General features: G+C 38.3%; 2 protein-coding genes across 4 annotated transcripts; one reads left to right on the top strand and one right to left on the bottom strand.

Annotated features, from left to right (window-relative positions):
* Positions 1–464: 464 nt before the first annotated feature.
* Positions 465–17,983, top strand: LOC139943502 (protein YIPF3-like). Of its 3 annotated transcripts, none has more exons than XM_071940324.1 (9): positions 465–533; positions 3,399–3,584; positions 4,244–4,350; positions 4,848–4,986; positions 6,705–6,836; positions 7,602–7,724; positions 9,138–9,261; positions 12,726–12,826; positions 15,074–17,983. In XM_071940324.1, exons 1-8 carry the CDS (start codon positions 495–497, stop codon positions 12,806–12,808), a joined length of 933 nt encoding a protein of 310 aa, XP_071796425.1. In that variant the 5' UTR covers positions 465–494; the 3' UTR covers positions 12,809–12,826; positions 15,074–17,983. The 3 variants fall into 3 exon arrangements, with proteins under 3 accessions (XP_071796425.1, XP_071796426.1, XP_071796427.1); XM_071940325.1 differs by lacking the exon at positions 12,726–12,826 and adding an exon at positions 11,613–11,657 and having other exon boundaries at positions 15,074–17,982; XM_071940326.1 differs by lacking the exon at positions 12,726–12,826 and having other exon boundaries at positions 15,074–17,978.
* LOC139943501 (uncharacterized) lies at positions 15,572–23,220 on the bottom strand. Its single transcript, XM_071940323.1, has 2 exons — positions 22,570–23,220; positions 15,572–19,232 (listed from the first exon to the last, which is right to left on the bottom strand). Exon 2 carries the CDS (start codon positions 18,982–18,984, stop codon positions 18,028–18,030), a length of 957 nt encoding a protein of 318 aa, XP_071796424.1. The 5' UTR covers positions 18,985–19,232; positions 22,570–23,220; the 3' UTR covers positions 15,572–18,027.
* Positions 23,221–23,560: the final 340 nt, after the last annotated feature.

Raw genomic sequence — 23,560 nt, 5'->3', positions numbered from 1 at the left:
GAAAAAAAAAAGGGATCACCTACCCCTACCAAATCTCCATTTGATTTTCAAGATTTAGCAAACAACAGCTGAATACCAGTAATAAGCAATATGCAACAAATGGAAATTTTTTTGGTAATCCTGCCTATGTGTATCAAGAAAAAAAATTATGCTAAGCAATTTTTTGTGCTTAGCAGCTCTATGAAATTGGGCCCTGATCACGCGCACACTACTGCATACACAGCTCGGGCGGGAAGGTAGCTCGGCGCAAATAAAATAAAAGTGAAACAATTATCAATAATACATAATTATTTTTAAAATCCTTTAAAAAAAATACAAAAAATGCACAGAAAATAAGATTATTTTACCAACCTTTTCCAGTTAAACCAACTCATTCACAGACTATAACAATGTTGCCGTTCCTGAAAAGAAATGAAGGACTTGTGCAAGTTGAAGTTGAATCCCTATAAATCTGGAGAGCGCCCTCAAGTGTTATTTCAGTGTACATTGCCAACATGGCGACTTCGTCTTGGTTTGCTCAAAACAGTGGAAAGGTATGAAGAAAAAATCATTGTTACATTGCTGTACGGGAAAAATGTATGTTCTTGAGGAAGGAGTTTTAACAACACAGTTGTTGTTAAGACAGCTATCTTTGTTTTGTTGGTAAACAGACAGGGCCAGTGAGACTCGAACTGGGTGAGTCTGCAGTCGCAGACTCTTCGTATTCATTCACAACACATTCACAACATTTTGCATAGACAGTTAGACTAGAGTTAGTGACATCTATCTACCGTAGCGTCATACGTTATCGACCCTCATATGTTTTCGGTCCCCAACTTTGATTCCCGTTTATCGCGAAATTGTGCAAGCTGCACCGGTGACAGAAGCTATGCAGTTTACTCACGGTCTGTATTTTCATCAGGCTTAGTCATGCATGCTGAGAATAAAGTTTCCTGTCGTTGGTTATGCTCAAACATTTATAAATGGATTGATTTTTGGTACTAATCACTAGTGCATTATTATGCCAACATTCAAATGAATGAGTCAAAGAAACATCATCCAACCTCGAAAGTTCAAAACAAAATTACTATCTTCTAGATTGAGTTTCATTCTGCTTTAGTCACTAGATCGATCCTGTGAGGTGGTTACTATTTGGGATTCTATGGTGTGCAAATGTGGGGAAAATATTAAAATATTCCAAGTGAAAATGACAACATTTTTTTTTTTTATTTACTCATGCATACTGTAATAAATTCTGATAAGCGTAATAAATATTAAGTCTACATTAAAGAGAAACTATCATAGATTGGTTTCGTATCTCCTGAAACCAAAAATTACTGGTCTGAAATGGGGGAAAACGGATTGTTATGAAGTGTGAGTGCATCAAGGGGGGTGGGGTGTTTTACTTTCATGCCTTATGATATCTCTGGATTCTAATAAAGTAGCCATAATGCCTTATGACAAAAATGTAATTAAATTTGTTAAGTAGTAATTGAATAATATTTTTGATTTATTTTGCACGCCATACTAGCTTCTGAATATTCAATAAAATACCAACCAATGAAAGGTGTGAAAACATGACGTTGCTCCAATGTCGTGCATGCATCCACTGTTAATGACGGACTGTCTCTTGCAACGTAAAACCAAAACTTTAAAAATTTCAACACACCATGAAGTGAAAGTATTATTGTTAAAAAGTTGGATAGATGATTTGAAAAAAAAAATTTAGTTTTTGATTGTAAAACAATTTTCCTGTTATCCTATAGGGATAACTATAGGGTGTGTTCGTTTAGCTTCCGTGGGTCGACCCTGGCCTGCCCCGGTCATCTTGGTCAGCCCCCAGTGCCCTGCTTGTGGAGTGGGCCACTTGGTTGGGGTGACCTGAGGTGCATGCCGTCACCACGAGAGGGCGAGTGTGAACGTTTCTGTCAGGGACGGGCTCACCCGAGTGAGCACTGCGGGGTCGATCCAGAGGGAAGCTAATCGAACGCACCCATTGAGGTTCGTTCGGCTATCGTCTCCGCGAACTAAACCATTCTATAATTCTGTGAAAGGGGTGTTAGTTTCAAGGCAGTGTGGTAGTGCGTGGGCACTGTCCGTTTACCATACCCGCCGTTCACACATATAGCTTGCATGCACTGCCGCACTGCCTTGTAACACCCCTTTCACAGAACGGTTTAGTCCGACTCGGCCGCGGCAGTTCGTCGATCTAGTAGGCTCGTGTCCGCGCGTGCAGCGCTTGGTGACCAAAAATATAAAGTGTTGAGCATTTTGAGAAGTAAAAAAAAACGGGCAATGCGGAACAACAGTAAGTACCAAGCAGAAAATTTCATTTTTTGAAGGATGTTTTTTAATTTCACTCTTCCAAAAGGCAATGCAAGCATTATGAATGTATATTAAGTGTGTGGGGAAAGTTTTGGTTGTGTAGTACAAAGGAAACATCAGTTATTGGTGGCTAACGGTCGTAAAACTTTCATCTATCAACGCGCGCCGATTTTAAAAACGTATAGCGTTAAGGAGGCCCAAAATATTAGACCCCTATTAGGCTCACGGGGGAGCCTTTATAATTTCTAGAAGTACCTCTAGCCCAGGTTGGACTCCTCCGTTGCATGCAGTGGCACTGACTGTCTCCTACCTAGGGCTAATGTACCTCAATAATACCCCCATATAGTCTACTGAAGTACTAGACAAAGTAACTGGGGCGCTGTACTCCTTTTTTTCTACAAAATTTGTCATTATCGGTCGTACTCTAGTTGTGACCGATAAAAGTGACTGAAAATTTATTTGAAAAAAAGGAGTACAGTGCCCCAGTTACTGGGTATCTACAGACTTCAGTAGTAAAGGGTAAACTGCGCATGACCTTTGCAACACCTACATAGGCCCTTTTTGAAACCACAGCTTCGGCTTTGGATCCGGCTTCAGGCTTCCTCCTCTCGTCAAGCACGCTCCATATTGTCAAAACAACTTTGGGGCCAAGCTAGCCTGAGCCGAAGCCGAAGCCGTGGTTTCGATAAGGGCCTTAGTCTTCAGTAGTACAGGGTACATTGACGATTGACTCTGGCCAGACGACAGCTGGCAGAATATTGCTTTTTCTAACAGCCATTCACACTTTTTGCCGTTTTTCTTCCCTCCTACTACTAGATTTTCAACAAGATGTGTAAATGAACAATTTTGTCAAGTGCACCAACCACCACAGGGACAAGTTTTACTTTCATTTCACCTTCCAAATCTACAAAGATTATTTCTTGGTAAATTGAGGGAGTTTTCAGTTTCAAAATTCAAAAGCCTAGTATAAATCTCGGCTGTTTTTAAATAAATTTTACACTACTCCCAGTTTTGTGGCAAAAGCTTAATAAATTATGCTTAAATTCTTAAAATGTCTTCAATTAGTAAAATCCTTTAATCTTGTTTTACTGCAGGCTGGTTCAGCAGTAGTTGACTTAACAGACAATGCGATGGATAAAAATGGTACGGATCTGACGGGAATGGACTCTTATAGTCAAGCAGACAACTCAATGGATCGAGGTACTAGAGAAGAGCCCAGAGGAGAGACTCAATCTGAGACGGCCTTTATGGATGCGGTCAAGAATCAAATGGCAGAAACTGTAAGTTGACAATTACTAATTGGCAGGGGCCGATTTCACAAACAGCTAAAAATTGATCAAAATCTTTTTGCTTTGTTTTTTTTGTAATGAATTACAGCATTGAAATAAATGTTACTGAATTGAATTGAAAATAGCAAATCAATCACAGTTGCTTAATAGTAAAGTGAGTGTAAATTCCTGTTGACTGGCCTTGATTACTATCGTTCACGAATCAGAAAGGTAAAATTGTGACAACACATGTTAAATATCTGGGTTTGAATCCCGGTTGTGACACTTGTGTCCCGGAGCAAGACACTTTACTATAATTGCTTCTCTCCACCCAGGGGTAAATGGGTACCTGTGAGGGCTTAGATGGTTCTTGTGGTTGGTTAACATGTAGCTTAGTGCGCTACATATTTGGCGGCACAGGCTATATACTCCCCAGGGAGCTGAGATGGTTTAAGGAATAATTTGGCCCAGTGATCAGGGTTATAATGTTCACAGCGTTTTGAGACATGGTGTATAAAGCGCTACATCAAAACCAAACATTATTATTCTCATTATTACTAATCTAGCCCGCTTGCACGGTTCTTCTGTCACAGGGCAATCCAAAGCTTTTATTTACCATGACAATGCTGACTGATAAACCATTTTGTGTTATTTTTCTGTTAATTTGACAGGTTTGGCAAACTGGTAAACAGCAGGCTCGGAAAGTGTTTGACTTGTATGGAAATATTGATCTCCTAAGACCTTACTTTGACGTGGAACCCAAGACAGTTATTCATAGGTAAGATGCAAACAAAATCTGATGCACATCCAATATCAATTATTATATCTGTATTAGTACTCCGTGCTATAACTCTCTACATGTATGTTATTCCCTTTGGAAAAGTGTTGCTTAAAAAAACACAATCTGAAGTAAATAGGTTAAGGAAGTGAAAAGATTCTTCAAATACTTTATATTAATGATAATATTAAAGGATTCTTTGTTGTGTTCATTAGGCAAAAAAAAAGAAAAAAACAAAAACAAAAAACAGACCCAACTAAATTAGTCCTTGACAACCTGTTACATACAGTAAGATAAGGTTTGAGAAGAGATTTGAATTTTGTGGTACAAAGACAAGATCTAAGATTAAGTGGTAGAGAGTTCCAGATGCGTGGCGCAACTGAAGAAAAAGACCAGTGTCCACAGGAGTGTTTCGAGAGCTGCTGTGAAGTAAGTTTTTATTGCTATTAATTTTTAGGGTGATGAAATTGACAAACATTCAATGTTTTCTTCCATAGATTAGTGTTATCGTTTCTACCGTTGCGGCCATCAGGAACTCAACAGAAAGCTGTAGGTGAACTCTACGGACCGCTGATGATTGTCTTTACTCTCGTTGCTATCTTGTTAATGGGAATGAAGGATTCTGGACACACTGTGGTAAGAATGATTGTCTTTACTCTCGTTGCTATCTTGTTAATGGGAATGAAGGATTCTGGACACACTGTGGTAAGAATGATTGTCTTTACTCTCGTTGCTATCTTGTTAATGGGAATGAAGGATTCTGGACACACTGTGGTAAGAATGATTGTCTTTACTCTCGTTGCTATCTTGTTAATGGGAATGAAGGATTCTGGACACACTGTGGTAAGAATGATTGTCTTTACTCTCGTTGCCATCTTGTTAATGGGAATGAAGGATTCTGGACACACTGTGGTAAGAATGATTGTCTTTACTCTCGTTGCTATCTTGTTAATGGGAATGAAGGATTCTGGACACACTGTGGTAAGAATGATTGTCTTTACTCTCGTTGCTATCTTGTTAATGGGAATGAAGGATTCTGGACACACTGTGGTAAGAATTGCTCAACAACTAATATTCACATCCCTTGAAGGCAACTGACATCCTTGGTAAATGTCGAAGACCAGTATTCTTACTTGGTGTATCTCAACATATATGTATAAAATATCTGTGAAAGTTTGGTCTCAATCGGTCATATCGAAGTTGCAAGAGAATAATGAAAGAAAAAACACCCGTGTTGCACTTGTGTGCTTTCAGATGCCTTAAAATTGTTTCAGGTCTGAAGTCTTTAATATTTGAGTGAGAAATTACCTCCTTCTCAAAACCTACGTTACTTAAGAGGGAGCCGTTTCTCACAATGTCTATACTATCAACTGCTCTCCATCAACTGCTCTACATTGCTGGTTGCAATGTAAGTTTTTATGCTAGCAATTATTTTGAGTAATTACCAATAGTGTCCAGTGTCTTGAAGGTGATCCCCTGGCTGCCGCTTCCAAGGTTGTATCCTTTGCTACCTGGCTGCTAATGGTTATATATGGCTTTTGACTGACACCCCTTACAAATATATTGACTAATATGGAGACTGCTAACTAAGGGTTAAGGCCTGTTTATAGTCGGTCGCCTGATGGTCGCACGAGGGAAATCTTGACGCGTGATCTTAAAAAAACACAGTTTATAGTCGTCGCTGAGGCATATCATTTGTGTTTTTTATGATCGCTGCATCAACATTTTCATTGCGCGAACATCGCATGACCATTGCGCGAACATCGCATGACCATTGCGCGACTGACTATTAACCGGCCTCTGGGATCCTTAAACTCTTTGAATGGGAATAGTGCTTCATAAGCACAAACAGCAGCTAAGCACCAAATAATTATGCTTACCGGAATACTATTACTAGCCAAAATTTCTTGTCACATGTGCAATTTGTGTGGTCTTCAATTTATTGGCCCGATGCTATTCCAGCCCAGGGCCCAATTTCATAGAGCCGCTAAGCACAAAAATTTGCTTAGCATGAAATTTCTTCCTGATCAAAAACAGGATTACCAACCAAAATTTCCATTTGTTGCATATTGCTCGTTACTGGTATTCAGCTGTTGTTTGCTTAGCTGAAAATCACGTGGAAATTTTGTTGGTAATCCTGTTTTTATCAATGAAGAAATTTCATGCTAAGCAATTTTTTGTGCTTAGCAGCTCTATGAAATTGGGCCCTGGTGTATGCCTACTGTACATTGATCTTTTTCAGCACTACTTTGCAAAAGTGCTGAGTATAGGGTTTATCACACATGGGTGTAAGGATGAAACCAGTATTCTTTATTTCTGATCCATTTTTTGTTTTCTGATGTCTTGTTTTCTAGAGAGAAGGAACGTTGATGGGTACAGCCATTGGTGTTGTATTTGGATACTGGTTTCTGGCGTCAGGATTGTATTATGGTGTGTCGTTTATCTGCAACACTCAGATATCATTCCTGCAAGTTTTGTCATTAACGGTAAGGATTAAAAAAAAAATCATTTAGAAGAAAATCTTCTTAACGTTTTGGGTATTCATTAAAGACGTAAAGTCGTACAAAATCAAATTGTCTCAATTTTGAAGCAACAAGTGTCCACTATCAGAAAACTGTTTAAAACAACTCTGAAATTTTAACTTAAGGGTGTCATGGTCGAGTGGTTAAGAGCATCAAATTCAAGTTCTGTTGATTAAGTTGGGCGTGTTGGGGTCCCAGTAGTGACACTTGTGTCCTTGAGCAAAATACTTTACTCTAATTGCTTCTATTCACCCAGGGGTACATATGTATAAATGGGTATCTGTCAGGAAAGAGGTTGATATTGGTTATGGAAAAGCCACTGGAGCGCTACGGTTGCCCAAGTTGTATATTCCCCACAGAGCTGAGAAAGATTAAAGGGAAGTTATTGGCCCAATGACCAGGGTACTAATGTCAAGCGCATTGGCACAGTTATTGTGAAATGCGCTATATAAGAACTGGTTATTTATAATAATAATTGTTTTAAGGGTTATTTCACACAAGGCAATCTATTGGCAACCAGTTGCAGGCAATCTTCAAGAAGAAAAGCCATTCACATTGTTTGCAAAGTGCTCTTGAAGAGCGCACTGCAGTTGGTTGCTTCCAAGTTGTCTGTAAACGTTGCCACATATGAACAGGCCCTTATACTCTGTTGTATTTGACAGTTTGATAGTATCTGATGGTTGGTGCGTGTCAGTTCTTTGCTATGGTTATATTTTTGTTATTTTGCAGGGATACGGCATGTTTGCCTTCTGTATTGTTCTCTTTATTGGTACAACATTTCACAACGCCGTCTCTCATACAATGTTCTACACCATCTGGGCTGTACTGGGAGGTTTATCAAGCATCAGGATGGTAAGTCACTCTTTGCAATTACAGTGGGTGAGTTCAATTAGCTTCCCTGGGTTGACCCTACGGTGCTCATTCGGGTGCGCCCCTGACAAGAGCTAATCAAACAATAACTCACCCTCACATGGTGACGTCATGCACCCCGGACCAGCCCCAAATGACCCGTTCCACAAGCAGGGCACTGGGGCTGGGCCCCTAAAATGCCATCAAAGCTATTCAAATGTTCCGGGGGCAGATCAGGTCGACCGGGGAAGCTAATCGCACCCAGTATTAGGTAAAGGCTTGCTGTAGCACCATGTGAAAATCTCTTTTAACCTGTGGACGTGTAATATGCCAATGTATTTACCTCAACGCATGGTCGTACAGTCCGCAACTGTACTGCTTAAGTAGCGTGTGAAAACTGATTTTGGCTGCTCTCAAACTTGTCTCACATGGTGGACATAAATTCCTAAAGGTTCACTGAAGTCACAGAACAAAACAAATGTTGTGTGTATGGTTGATTAGTACATACAGTTCCTACAAAAAGAAAGTACAACCAAGTTCAACTTGAGGCTAAGTACAGAAGAACGTGTTCATTGTCTATGGGGCTTTGAAGTTAATGTTGACTACACCAAGCTAATTCTGCTGAGACCAGTGTTGTATAAGTTTGTATAACCAAACAGTTCAGTTACAAAAGGGTTAACCTGCTGACTTAGTTAAGTTTTGTTCATACAGCAACTTTCTTGAACCCTTTTTTTTACCACAAGAACTAACGGACGCAGTCATAAGCTGACGATAGCCTCAGTTGTTGCTTCAATTCATTTATTGTTTCTTTTGTATCTACAGGTTGGTGTCTACTTATCAAGAACTAACGGACGGAGTCATAAACTGACAATACCCTCAGTCGTTACTTCAATTCATTTACTGTTTCTTCTGTATCTACAGGTTGGTGTCTACTTATCAAGAACTAACGGACGGAGTCATAAACTGACAATACCCTCAGTCGTTACTTCAATTCATTTACTGTTTCTTCTGTATCTACAGGTTGGTGTCTACTTATCAAGAAATAACGGACGCAGTCATAAGCTGAAGATAGCCTCAGTTGTTGCTTCAATTCATTTACTGTTTCTTCTGTATCTACAGGTTGGTGTCTACTTATCAAGAACTAACGGACGCAGTCATAAGCTGACGATAGCTTCAGTTGTTGCTTCAATTCATTTACTGTTTCTTCTGTATCTACAGGTTGGTGTCTACTTATCAAGAACTAACGGACGGAGCCACAAGCTAACAATAGCCTCAGTTGTTGCTTCAATTCATTTACTGTTTCTTCTGTATCTACAGGTTGGTGTCTACTTATCAAGAACTAACAGACGGAGCCACAAGCTGACAATAGCCTCAGTTGTTGCTTCAATTCATTTACTGTTTCTTCTGTATCTACAGGTTGGTGTCTACTTATCAAGAACTAACGGACGGAGCCACAAGCTGACAATAGCCTCAGTTGTTGCTTCAATTCATTTACTGTTTCTTCTGTATCTACACTTCAGTTACCACAAGATTGCTGATGGTAAGCTAATATAAAAACCCATAAAAATAGAGAAAGATGCAATAATAATGATAATAGAAGTGTTGTGGCCGAGCGGTTAAGAGCACCGAATTCGAAAGGTGGTGTTTCTGATCACTGTGGGTTCGAGTCCCAGTTGTGACACCTGTGTCTTTTAGCAAGACACAAGATCATTGCTTCGTCCTTCGAATGGGATGTAAAGCCATACATGTAGGTCTTGTGTAATTCAGGTAAAAGAACCCAGTGCACTTATCAAAACGGTGCGGCATATGAAAATGATCTTAGGCATAAAAACTTGAAGAAGCTCTTGTACTTGAAAGCAAGTACTGTTGAGATGATCGTAAAGTTTGAGTAGGGGAATAATTGTGAACAAGTTCAGATAAATAGGCGGGAGATTAACATGTTTGAGCTTTGAAAGTTAACAAACGAACAACTTGGCTAACCCGTTTACATGTTGGTCCTGAGGAAAATGTACCCGTTGGTTGATAAAAATGAAAATAATATATTAATTTATTGGGAGTCTTTAAGTATTGCATTAAGTACCTTACACTAGTACTACCCTAGTCTGAACGTCTGACGTCTTTCTTCGTGAATTATGCCAGAGACCTGCTTCCAAAACTGCAGTGTAGATTCACCTTTGACCTCAGTCATTTCACATAGAGATAGGCAGTCAAATTCTATTGTGGACGTGACAGCAGTGACTGTTTGGGCATCTATGTCACTGCACGTTTATTATATCATTGTATCCAATGGAATCACTGGATCTAGCGGCAGGGACCTGTCTTTATCCAGTCTAGTATACCCCTGTTCATCAAACTAAATCATTTCAAAATCATCTCAGCTCCTTAGGAGTATGCATCAACGGCAGCCACATGACCACACAGTTTGCTAATCATTCACATCAACAATCCCTACCCTAATAGGTAACCATTACTCCTGGGCAATGAGGAGCAACTATGGTTAAGTGTCATGACCGGGATTCAAACCCAAACACTGGTGTACGTTTTTATTGCATCTCTCTTAAAGCATTTTTAATGAAGAAATCCACTTGAAACAAAACTCCCTTTGTTAGTTCATTTGTTTTCATCAATTTATTTCATATAGTATTATTTTATTATTTGTTTTCAGTTTGTTTAGTTTGTTACACTGTTTTGTAATTTTTTTTATCATTAATTTACTTTGTCTTTGTAATTTACATACTTACTTTGTGTTTGAATTGATAATGATCATAGATTGTTAAATCTGTAATCCTAGATTTAAATAAATTCTCTAGGTTCTCAAAATTTGGATTGTTAATATTATTTTGTCTTGTAACGAAGCGGCTCCTGACAGGTTTACGAGAAGGTTCGAACCTTACCACGCAACTGGCACCACCCTTTCCACTGGATTGATCTAACTTTAATGCTATAAATAATCACGCACAAAATCAATGGACACTCCGCTCGCTTAATCTGCTAAATCAGCTACACATGCTCGTAGGATTATCAAATGAGAATCATTTTGTCAAATTGATATCGACGGATCTTTAGAAGTACCTTATTTTCATTTATTTAATTTACCATTATTTGTTTATTTATTTATTTATTTGTAAACACCCTTTCAGCTGCTACTGAAATAGTCACTTAATAATAACAAACTAATAAATCCAGTGATCATTTAGAGCCCCTGTCAGCAATGTAAATCAAACAAAAATGCGAGCGTAAAGTTTTATGACAGTTACTGAAGCCAGCAAAGTATGATGATAAAATTAAAAATTTCAGACTAAAATGCCTGCAGGTAATGATTTAAGGTATAATTCTGTTACATCAACTTTACATTGTAAAATTGTTAAACCTAATTGTATCATGTGATGTCAGGTTGGGTCGTAGTGGTATCATTCCTCGCCTTGCACCTCTAGGACCCCGGTTCAAATCCCACCAGGGCACTATGTAGATTGGGTTTTCAGTCCCTACCTGACTGGGTTTTCCCTGGAATAATTCTCTCGAGTGTTTTTCTCCAACATTTAAAACTGGAACTTCTTCCCATGCCTGTATACTACATTTATGGAAGGGCGAGAGCACCAAGGCATTTCCTCGGTGAAGGGCACCCTATGAGGAATTTGTAAATTTCCATTGGAGCATTTCAAGGGCACCAAGGCAATGACTAGGGGGCATTGAGGCAATCGCCTTCCTTGCCTCTGCGGAGTATCAGGCCTGTATTCCTATTCCCTGTCTTCTCTCCATTGGGTTATTGGCTTACAGTTGGTTAATTTTGCATTTCTGAGAGTCCTTGGCTTCAACAACCATATTTAATTCATGGAATGAAGTTAAACAAAAGCCACATACACACGTATTGTTTTATGTTTTTTTTCCCAGCTTTGGATAAAATGAAAATGTTTCAGTGATGTTATAGTGCAAATGGTAGGCAACCAAAATTTTACTCCGAGTTGTTAACTTTGTTGCATTGCATGGTTCGGCTGCGCATTCGTTGTGTTATGTGAACTGTTGTGCATGGATTGTGTTTGCAGGTTTTAGGAATATTTTGTTTGATATTGTATAGTTTATTTAGGTTTGTGCTCAACTTTAATATTGTTGTTTACTTTGTTATTCTTTAGCAGTGTTAGCTGAGTGGTCGTTTTCTTTAAAATGAGTTTTAAATTTATTTATTTATGTTGTTTGGGTTTACATGCTATTGTTATAAGGTGGAAATAAGGGTTGAATTCGCAAAAACCTGTTGCTTAAAAGTTAACCCATGTGTTGTCTTTAGCTTGCTAAGCTGCACTAGTTGTTTGCGGCTGCATGCGCCTAGATACATGATGCTTCGTACATCGTTTGGTTCGGCTTCAATTCGTTGAATCGCTGTAGAAAAAACTCAACTCTCAGATTCAAATTTGTTATTGAAAATGTACCTATTTCTCTAAAATTACTTCAAAGGGTCTTGCCAAGCAATGTTCTACAACATCAGTGATCTTTACCAAGTAATTGTTTGTCATTTTTTTAAAGTAATCACCGAAGCCGCTATACCCTCCCTTTTCGTCGCCGGGTTATTAATATTAAACACAATTTTTGTTGACACTATTTATAAGAGCTGTATGAGTTATACAAAATAAATAATTCACAATACCTTAAATGCCTTATCTTCAAATGGAATATCATTCGGTCCTCTTGACGTTGAGTATTATTTTGCAGTTTTATCTTCCAGTATATTTTGTTTATCTGACGTCATCAGTCACTCACGATAAATCGTGGCTGCTTTTCCATGCAAGTTGTGCAGTTTTTGATTGGTGTTGTCCAACCACAAAGGCACAAAGCCAAAATTTAAGGAAGTTGGAAAGCCGGGCAGCAACATACATTTTCTACTTACTATCTGAGTCAACTATGGACAACTTTTAGTGGCAATGTGATGGGAATGGGATGCATTTGTACCAATTGGGGTAGTTTCTTATTCGTTAATATGTCGTTTGTTTATGTCCTTGTAATCTTTCAAAGTGCCAAACGTGTCCGAGGGTCATGAGAAGGTCAGACTAAGCGCCCTCTTGGGTCGGACTGAAGAAGAAAACCACGTGTTGTAGATTGTACCTTCCTGATTGGTTAGTAGTTACTGTCGTCATTCTTGTTCATTGAAGCTGGTTTGCGGTTGCGTGGTGTAGGTTTACTTGGTAGAAGGGCTTTACTGGTGCTGTTTTCGCTTGTAATTGTCGAGAACTTTAGCTGTTGACCTAGGGCGACAGTTTTTTGTATTAATATTCTTGTGTCCCTAATGCAAATTTAACATCAATTAAATCGTTGCGGCCGCGGTACTGGCTGCTAAAACATGATTCAAACTGCCTCTGGCTACTGCCGAGCAATCTCGTTGGTAAGACACTTCTCTAGAATTGCAAAGGTCATGGGTTGGAATCCCACTCTAGTAAGTATTATGCCTGTGATTTTGTTCAAAGAGCTCAGGAAAGTACTGAGAATACAATGCTAACACACATCGGTGTAAGGGTCATCGGTGTAAGGGTCATCGGTGTAAGGGTCATCGGTGTAAGGGTCATCGGTGTAAGGGTCATCGGTGTAAGGGTCATCAGTGTAAGGGTCAAAACCAAATTCAAAGACCCTTGCTAAATGCGCTCGTGAGAAAGGGGTTTAGAATATGAACTGGTACTTTTGTCTTACTAATAATAGTTCTAATTGATGCAATTGAATACTAACCCAACGCTTGCAAAACAAAGATGTGGATGCTGACCTCCAATCAATCATTTATAAACTGCTGTTTAAATTGCTGCCTGAAGAAATATTCATGTCATCGCTGAAATAAAGCTCTTCAAATATATACCAACACAAATCATCAAGAAGTAATTTCCTTTGCATAAAAGAAATGAGCTGAAGTCCAGAAAATGCATGATGTGAAGGCTACGTACTAATGACCGTTGCATGTATTTGTTGCTGCATGACATGAAGCATGATAAAGAATCACAATTCATGAAGAGGCAAGGTGGTTTTCTTTTGCTTGTACTCGAACATAACCAATGAAATTCTCTCTTAATGGCACTGTACACTATTGGTAATTGTTTAAGACCAGTGTTCTCACGTGGTGTATCCCATCATTAGCATAGAACATAGAATAACAAGCCTGTGAAAATTTGGGCTCAATCGGTCATCGAAGTTGCGAGAAAATTATGAAAGAAAAAACACCTTTGTTGGACAAAGTTGTGTACTTACAGATAGGAATAAAAGACTTCTAGCAAGAAGGCTTTTATTATTTTAGTGAGAAATTACCTCTTTCTAGAAAATACGTTACTTCAGGGAGTCGTTTCCCACAACGTTTTCTACTATCAACAATTCTCCAATGCTAGTTACCAAGTCAGTTTTTAAGTTAATGTTTGTTTTGAGTAATTACCAAACGTGTACCTTCCCTTTAAATGGGCGCTGGACACTATTGGTAATTACTCAAAACAATTGTTAGCATACAAACTTACTTTGTAACGAGCAATGGAGAGCTATTGATAGTATACATTGTAAGAAACGGCTCCTTCTGAAGTAATTTAGTTTTTGAGAAAGAGGTAATTTCTAAACTAAAAAAACACATTAAGACTTCATGCCTGAAGTCTTATTTTAAGCATCTGAAGGCACACACATTTGTGCAACAAGGGTGGGTTTTTTGTAATTATTCTCTTGCAACTTTGATGACCAATTGAGTGAACATTTTCAAAGGTTTGTTATTTTGTTTGCATTATGGGATACACCAATTGGAAATACTGGTCTATGACAATTACCAAAGGTGTCCAGTGCCTTTAAAGGATTTGGGTACTTTTTGTAACACAAAACACAATGTCCACAGATTTACCCTAAACTTACACCGTTTGAAGATAATGATAGTAGAAAGCATAGTTTAACCTATTAGTTGCTGAGGTGCTTTAGTTTTTGAGAAATGAGTAAAACGATGTCATGAAAATACGTTTTTACATGCTAAAATAATTTTCGTCTCATGATCACTGAGACGAAAATTGTTTTCATGACATCGTTTTACTCATTTCTCAAATACTACAGCACCTCAGCAGCTAATATTTTAAACTATGCTTTCTACTATCATTATCTTCAAACTGTGTAAGTTTAGTGTAATTCTGTGGACATTGTGTTTTTGTGCTACAAAAAGTACAAAGACCCTTTAATGAAAATCCAAATTGTCTCAATTGTTGTTTATTTGTGAAAATTTGCTCTTCCCTAAAAAAATGTTTGGCGAAAATTTACGTATCTTTCTCACTTAATTACATAATACTATTATTAATACCTGATCGTGCCTGTAATGCATATTTGGTATTAACAGAGACGTGTTTCTTTTCTTGTTCATGCAGCCATTTCGAGCCTTGGATAAACTTCTTACATCAGATCCACGTTCAACCATCAAGTTGTTTCTTTTATAAACTGCACCACAAAGGACTAAACTGCTTCTCTTTGCCTTATATAGATATAACATTTGGTCAAAGGTGAATCTTATCAAGTCTTCTTCTTCTCTTCAACCCATCCCTGGATTTAAATTATTTATGTAAATAAACTTACTAGTATCCGATTAAACAAAACAAGTTGCCATTTATAATGGCCATATGACCTATGTCTGTGACGGAGTCGTCAAATTGAGAATTTGGAAACTGACGAGGGACTAGTTGTTATTTGAAAGTTTATTCTGAAAACAACGAAGGCACAGAAACTGATGTTGGTAGCGTCTTTGTATACAGAAAATAATCATATCATAATAAACAGTATATACTAAGATATTAATGAAGAAAACAATTATAAGAACTGTCAAAGTAAAGCCTATTTCGTAAGTTAGCGGGGAACTTCGCTTGTGTGCGTTTGTATTTCCTTTAAAGTCACCTGGAAATAGAATTTTTTTTCTTTCAAACATAAGAGTATATGCTTACGAACAATAAAACAATTTTTTTAGTAATTGTTTGTCACGATTTATATGTTTAAAAAATATATGAAGTTGTTTGGGGGCTGACTCCGCCTACCCCTTTTGTGACGTCAGTCAAGGCAGACTTTGCCTGCAATGCGTATAGTAAACACACGTGCAAAGTACATGTACGTCCAAGTCGTGAGTTGGTACATTTCAAAAAGTGTTTTTTCTGCATTCAGCAGCAATACACCTGGTCGGCATTGCCGGAAAAAAACAATTTTATTTTTTTTGAAACGTACAAACTCACGACTTGGTCCGTACATGTACTTTGCAATTGTGTTTACTCTACGCATTACAGGCAAAGTCTGCCTCGATTTACGTCACGAACAGCGCCCTCTCGGGTCGGGGTCTACTCTTAAATTTGTTAATAACATAAGAACTGATTTTTTTAAACTTAAGTTAACTGTTTATTCACATTCAACTCATCAAAACACATATATTAGTGACAAAAGCTTTATTTTGAAAAAATACCACTTCCAGGTGACTTTAAATGATCAGGGTACTTTTTGAAGATCATGATAATAGAGGCGTCCCTTTTGCTGATGTGCTGTAGTTTTTGAGAAAAGAGTAAAACAATGTCATGAAAATATGTTTTACATGCTAAAAACAATTTACTGAAACGACCATTATTTTTCGTGACTATTTTTTTTTTAAACTAATGTCTCAAAAACTAAAGCACCTCATTAATTGATATTTTAAGTGAAGGTTTCTACACCCATTGTCTTCAAACTTCGTGAGTTTGATGTAAATCTCTGGATATTATGTTGTGTGTCATGCAAACATTACATATACCCTTTAGTAGGCTTTCCACGCTTACACAGCTAGCGCAGAAAATAGTTGCTTCCGCATAAGTGGAAAAACTGTGACCGTATTAAAGCGCAGAAACCGGCGGTAAGCAGAGCCACTGAATGCCAGCGATTCGATGCGAACTGCCCTACACATTATATAAACAAAACGATGATGCATGGTTAGGGTTATTAAGTGCATTATTTTAAGATTGATTGTAATTTTGTAAGATTGGTTTTTGTTTAATGCAATGTTTAATTTAGTACTGTTATTAATACATGTATCTTGTCATAGTTCAAGCCTATTTGAAATAAAATTACAACGATAGTCTTGTAAATAGAAACATTTACAAAGTGACAGACGTTAAGATTGTGTTTCCTAGGCAACGTGTTACCCGTCCGATTGTTATAACCTAAAAAAATAATGGAACTAGAACCAAAGCATCTCTCCCAATCACTGAACCATAAAACAAATTTCTGAACTCAAAACAATGGACACGCAGGATTTCTCTTGCAAATAAAACTTGAAAGTCGTCTGAAAACTTAATTTCAAAATCATTTTCAAAAGGTGGTGGCGGTTTTGAGATGAGCCTATCACCGACAATATGCAGCGGTTATGCCCATGCAGAAAGAATATAGTACTTAATAATTGGAACACAACATTTGAGAAATGTTTTATTAGCGGATTTATTTGTTTGTTATCTCTTTCTCTTAGACCACATTCCTCAGAAGGGAATCGAGTCTAAACATTTGTTATACATTGATTATTAACAGCTGCAGTAAATAAGTTTTGAATCTATTTTTCAAGAAAGGCGAACAGTCGATAGAATAATGTAGATTGTACTGCAGTATGTTGCGTATTAAAGTTGCACTAAAGCAGTTGATCACCCAGAACAGTGTGAACTGAACGATCGGAGCGACATCTTAGCGTATTGATCTTCCTTCAAAATATAATTAAATTAATACTAGCTTAAACTTACAGGAGCTGAGAAACACAATGCCAGTGTTGAGTTTCTCATTCGGTTGTTGTTTGAAACAAAACCTGTGAAAACAATCGCGTTTAATTTATCAAAACAATTATATGTGATTATTATACTATTATTTTACTAGTTAGAAAAGGCACTTTGTATTGTTTTAAATTCAAATTTTTAGCTATAATAACATTGTTTATAATCGCAATTGGAAACCTTTTCAGGCGGTAGAGAGCGGTAGACGTTACTGGTTAAAGCCAAGCTAACATGCCACAAGTACATACTAAGTGACTGGTATCTTGCTCATTTTGCTAGCAGAAATTTGTTTAATTTTCTCTGCTAAAGCAGCCCTATATAATTGGGACCTGGTGTAGAGATGAGCAACAGTGTTCACTTAGCGAAACGAGAACCATTGGTATATAGATCTATGTCATGAAGTCAATGATGCCCCATAATTTAACTTAATCGCTGTATATAGCTCACAAGCCCGAGGAAACAGTATAACAAGGGTGCTTGCTGTAAGAGTCGGAAACACCAGAACTATGAACTATGAAATAACCAATAGTTTTAAAGTTGGTCAATTTGCAAGACAAGAATCAAACATGGCTCTCGTAATACGAGTTTCTGTACTTGAGTTTGTCTTGATCATTGGTCAGTATTTCAATGTGATTGGTTGGTGTATAAGCACGTGACATATCGGGATTATCGTAAGCATGTGAGTATTGTGGTATGGATCTAGAATCAGTTTCTCTTGCAGATATTGTTGAGACTTCAATACGAGCTGATAACTCCGGTTGCGTTGTGTTGTTCCTTCCCGTTGATTGGTGGGGAAAATCTCCAAGAAGCAATGTGCGTAGTTGATTGGCTGAAAGCTCTTCTCTTGGTCCGTGATTGGACGGACCGAAAACATCCTCATCATCCACCGAGTCATGGGTTTCATCTTTGTATTTTCTTCTTGCACGACCTTGCTGATGAACACGACCATCAAACTGATTGGTCCTCTGTGATTGGTTGCTTTGTGAGGAGCTTGCAATGTGATTGGTCAATCCCTCAGATGACGAAATATCACTTGGTGACCTCAAACTTACAGCTGGTTGTTGTTCAGCGTGTATTTGGTGTTCAACGTGTACTTGGTGTTGCCGATATCTCGGATGAAGACGCTCTGCAGTGTTATCCGCCATGCTTGATGACGTCATGAAACCAGCTTCAAACTCTGGCGCCCTCATCGTCCCGGATACAACCTGCTCATCACCCTCATCATCTTCCAAAGCATTGGCTCGCATGATATCCACAACCTGTGGTAGGACACGTTTGATATCTCGGACTTCACTCTTCCTGCGAGACACTAGAAACCACAGGAGTAATAGGATCGTTGCTAGCATTGCTGATATTGCAACGAGACATCCGAAGATAACGAGTTCCTGGTGTGCATTATGGCCCGGATCCAATGCTGCTGGCATATTGGCTCGAGGATCCTGAGCAATGGCCGCAAAGCTTGTCATTAAAGTTAGACAAGCAGTTGTGACTAGGGCTCTTCCTTGTATGAGTGACATGGTTATTGTTGGTTTTGGGGAAGTTCAGATACCACACAAGCAATGGGCTCTTCTTGTAAAGTTCCCCCAACCCTCTGATTCACAGGCAACGGGTAAAATGTCCGATTTTCCGGTTGGTGCTCAATCCATTATGAGTGAAATCTTAATGCAGTTTGTGCTCATGTTGTCGCTGTCTTCGGTCTATCCGTGGTTCCTTTCAGTGGTTACGTCACGGTGACGTCCAATCTGTTGGAGCGTGTGGTTTTTCTCTGTTGGAATAGAAGAGTAAACAATGATTAAGAAATCTGAAGTGAATGGATTTAGATGCCAAGGTTGGGTTTAGGCTTGAGTTCAGTTGAGTTCATGTGCAAGTTCTATTGCAACTTCGATGCACTGGAGTCCAAACGTTCACAGGTTTGTTATTTGATGCACATGTTGGGGATGGGATACATCAAATGAGAATGCTGGTATTTTACAATTACCAAAAACGCTGGAGACTTCTGAAAACTCTTTATACTTCCCAAGTTCAATCGTTTTTCCAAAAGTATGGAAGCTTTCCCACCGTGAAAGGAAACAAACCATCATAAGTCTTGCGACCTCGATCGAGGCCAGGAAGACTTTTTATTTCTGACCTCAGATAACATGAGAGACTGGTCTTAATTCATTTCCCACGTGAATCTATTTACGGAATGATCCCAAACAAATTATGGAAGGAATCTTGTTTTGGCGAAACACATTTTCCGGGTGCGGGGAACAAACGTCTTCTTTGATATAAAGTCTTGAATAATGCGAACTGATTTAAAGGCACATTTGGTAATTGTCAAAGACCAGTATTCTCACTTGGTGTATCTCAACATAATGTATCAAATAACAAATCTGTGAACATTTTGGGATTGTTTGGTCATCAAAAAAAATAATGAGAGAAAAAACCCTTGTTGCACTTATTGTTTGTGCTTTCAGATGACTGAGAGAAAGGTCCTTTCGGTTGCTACAAAATGTTCGTATATTGAGACGAAAATTATTTTCGTGACATTGTTTTATTAAATTTCACTTCTCAAAAACTACAGCATGCACTCAGCAAGTGTTATTTTAAGGGAAGTTTTCTACCATCATTATATATTTAAAGCCATTGGACCCTTTCGGTAAACAGTATTGTCCAAGGCCCACACTTCGTGTATCACAACTAACATATAAAATAACAAACCTGTGAAAATTTAGGCTCAATCGGACGTCGGAGTCGGGAGAAAATAACGGGAAGACCCATCCTTGTATCCGCGCGATTCGCCGTGTCATGACATGTGTTTAAATAAATCCGTAATGTTTTCACTATCGAGAATTGATATTGTTTTACTGTTTTCTCAAAAAGTAAAGCATTTCATGGAATAATATTTTAAGAGAAGTCTTTCACTACTACCTTCTGTAAACTCTGTAAGTTATTCGTAAATCTGTGAACTTTTTTTTTTTTTTTTTTTTTTTTTTTTACCGAAAGGGTCCAATGGCTTTAAACCGTGTAAGTTTAATAAATCTGTGAACATTGTTTTTGTGTCGTCACAAAGTAGCCAAACCCTTTAAACTATAATGTAAACCTACACGCAGTTTGAATTGTCCTAAAGTGGCATTCTATATAAAAACAGATGCACCCTTCAGGCCCACACCTTGTTTGGCTGTTAGTCTTCCCTCGAGGATTGGAACTGGTATGTGTAATGGGTTCAGACTGTAAACTACGTCCCGTTCGTTAAAGGGAAGGTACACGTTTGGTTATTAATCAAAACAAATATTAACTTAAAAACTGACTTGGTAACGAGCATTGGAGAGCTGTTGATAGTACAAAACATTGAGAAACAGCTCCCTCTATTAAAAGTAGCATAGATTTTGAGTAAGAGGTAATTTATCACTAAAATAATAAAAGACTTCTAGCTAGAAGTCTTTTATTCCTGTGTTTTTTCTTGTATCATTTTCTACCAACTCCGATGACCAATTGAGCACACATTTTCACAGGTTTGTTATTTTATGCATATGTTGAGATACACCAAGTGAGAAGACTGGTCTTTGACGAATACCAATAGTGTACCTTCCCTTTCACGTACGTCTGGATGCATGCAGTCTTTTTTCAAGACGTTCTTGTTAGTTGAGTTTGTAAAATCATAAAGTGCGGTGGAGCGGGGAATCGCAATAGCTGAGTGTTAATAAACAACAACGTCTTGTACCAAGACTAGTCTGCATATCGTAATGCCATTGTATTAATTTTTTGGTCTTCAACGTTGTGGTTCACGGTGATTTCTTTAATAATACGAGGGAACAACAGTGTGTTTTAGGGTTGGCCAGTGTCATACAATGAGACTTGAAGTTCCGAGTTGCAGTTCAATGGAGATGTACAAAAGGCTTTTCAATCTAACCTTGACGTATTGATGATAGGGTTTCGAATCATGAGACATGTAGATCCTTTCAAATACATGCAAGTACACTTTTTAAAAAGTCAAAGTTAAAATTTCGATATTTTGCTTCATTACAAGGGGTTGTTCGATGAGGTATTAGTTCAAGTTTGGTTTGCAGTAACACCATGTTTTTTCTTGATTGGTAGTAGATTATGTTCTTTTGTAAAATTGTTTTACTAACTTGTTATTATACTCTGCGGCAGTAGAGAAGTCTCCCGAATTTCTTCCGAAATGTATTGTAAGTGAATGATTTGAACATCCAGTATGTAAGTTTCTAGCAACTGAGGACGGTCACCCTTTCACCAAATCCTGGAAAAAGCCTTGCCCAATGTAGTCTAAAAACACGCTAAATTATGCCTTTGTAATAGCCATGATATTTGTTCTTCTTGAATCTTGTTTTTGAATGTTTCTTCTCTCTGGAAAGTCTGCAAAATTGTCTAATAAAAGCTTCTTCGACATGTAGGTCAGCCCGTGCCTTGCCTTTGCAAGGGTCAGAGATCATGGCTGAAATAAAGCTGGCGGGTCAAGATGGAATAGTTTGAACACATATGGCATAGTTTGAACACATATGGCATAGTTTGAACACATATGGCCCAATTTTATAGAGCTGCTTAAGCAGAAAAAACACTTCCTGTTAGCAAAAAGCTGGACACCAGCCACAGATAATAAAATGTGTGTATTATGGCTGGTAACCTTATTCTGGTAAGCATCATTTGCTGTGCTTAAGCAGCCCTAACTGAGCGAACCGGAATGCATGCTTGGATTGACAGATTTGTTTAGTTTGTTTTCATTATAAAGCATCAAACGCTTCATCGATCGATAGATCAATCCTGCCATGAATAGATTGTTTTCAAAATACATGGGGTATTTTTTGATGCACCCCTCCCCTCGGACAAAACAAACTAGTGCAGTTGTTGTTGCACGCACACTGACTCATGTACAAGTGATTATCAACCCCCCCCCCCCCCATCCCGAAGAAATTATGTTATAAAATAATTTAATTTTAATGAAAACACTTTATCAATCAATCAGTCAATACCAGTATACACTTAGATTGAAGTCCCCCTTCCACAGTGGATAAACTCTATGATGGAGTAAACCTCATTGTTCGAAAGGTTCTTGTGTTGTAATTCAATTGAAACTCACCCACTAGAAAATAGTCAATTCTTACCTCAAAGTTTCCAAAGATTCTCACACTACGTCTATGACCATACGTAAATATCCAGTGTAACCAAAGCGTAGATTCAGTGAAAGCTTGAAGATCTGTGCGTGCAAACTGAATGATTGTTATGATAAAGCATAATTCGCATAACTCCAGGCACACTCACTGCAGCAGTATGTTGAAAGTCAATATACTACTGTTGACTTTGACTTATGTGCCTGATTGTATAGTTCATAAATGGAAATAGGTTTTAAGTAATACTTCCATGGTTTGCTGTCCTGGCTCTGTGATTTGATCAGAATGCTGGTTTGACTTCAGTTCATTTGTAACTGAAAAAACGCATTATTGTTATGTACTCACACGACTACCCGATCAGTATAACAGTTTTGTAACCCATTGAAGTCCACAGCTGCGAAATGGTAGTCTATCCATACATGTAAATGTACGTTATCTACTACTGAGTGTGTACAATTGGTTATCATGACGTCTTGTACGCAGAAGCCACAATACTTTTATCTAAGCAGCTCAGATCTTTGTGAGGAGTTTCACGAAGACGTAATAACCCAGTCCACCATGCAGCCGTACTAGGAAATAACTGATGAAAACCCCCACAAGTGTCTAGTGTATTAGGGAATTAACGTGTAAAGTGGATTACCATGCTTGTGGTTAAAGACAGCGCAGCGTGGTTCTTTGTTGGGTTTACGCCCCATGGCTCACTATGACCCCGATATAAACCATGATACAGTCACAGTCAAGCTTCCTTTAGGTAGACTGGTGCCCTACATAGACAGGTATCGGCTTTACAGAGCCAGTGATATCATGGGTTTACGCCCATGGCTCACTGTGACCTCGATATAAACCATGATACAGTCAAGCTGCCTTTAAATAGACTGGTGCCCTATATAGACAGGTATCGGCTTTACAGAGCCAGTGATATCATTGGCTACACGTTCATGTATTGCAGTTGGGTTTACGCCCATGGCTCACTGTGGCACAGTCA

This window comes from Asterias amurensis, chromosome 10, assembly GCF_032118995.1.
Source record: "Asterias amurensis chromosome 10, ASM3211899v1".
NCBI lineage: Eukaryota > Metazoa > Echinodermata > Asteroidea > Forcipulatida > Asteriidae > Asterias > Asterias amurensis.
The sequence above is the reverse complement of the archived record's forward strand: the minus strand, read 5'-3'. Positions and strand labels throughout refer to the sequence as shown.

Coding starts and splice junctions, on each gene's coding strand:
- LOC139943501 (XM_071940323.1), bottom strand. CDS start 18,984: ATGTCACTCATACAAGGAAGAGCCCTAGTCACAACTGCTTGTCTAACT.
- LOC139943502 (XM_071940324.1), top strand. CDS start 495: ATGGCGACTTCGTCTTGGTTTGCTCAAAACAGTGGAAAG. Junction 4,987..6,704: donor AGGATTCTGGACACACTGTG/GTAAGAATGATT, acceptor CTTGTTTTCTAG/AGAGAAGGAACGTTGATGGG. Junction 9,262..12,725: donor TTACCACAAGATTGCTGATG/GTAAGCTAATAT, acceptor AATCTTTCAAAG/TGCCAAACGTGTCCGAGGGT.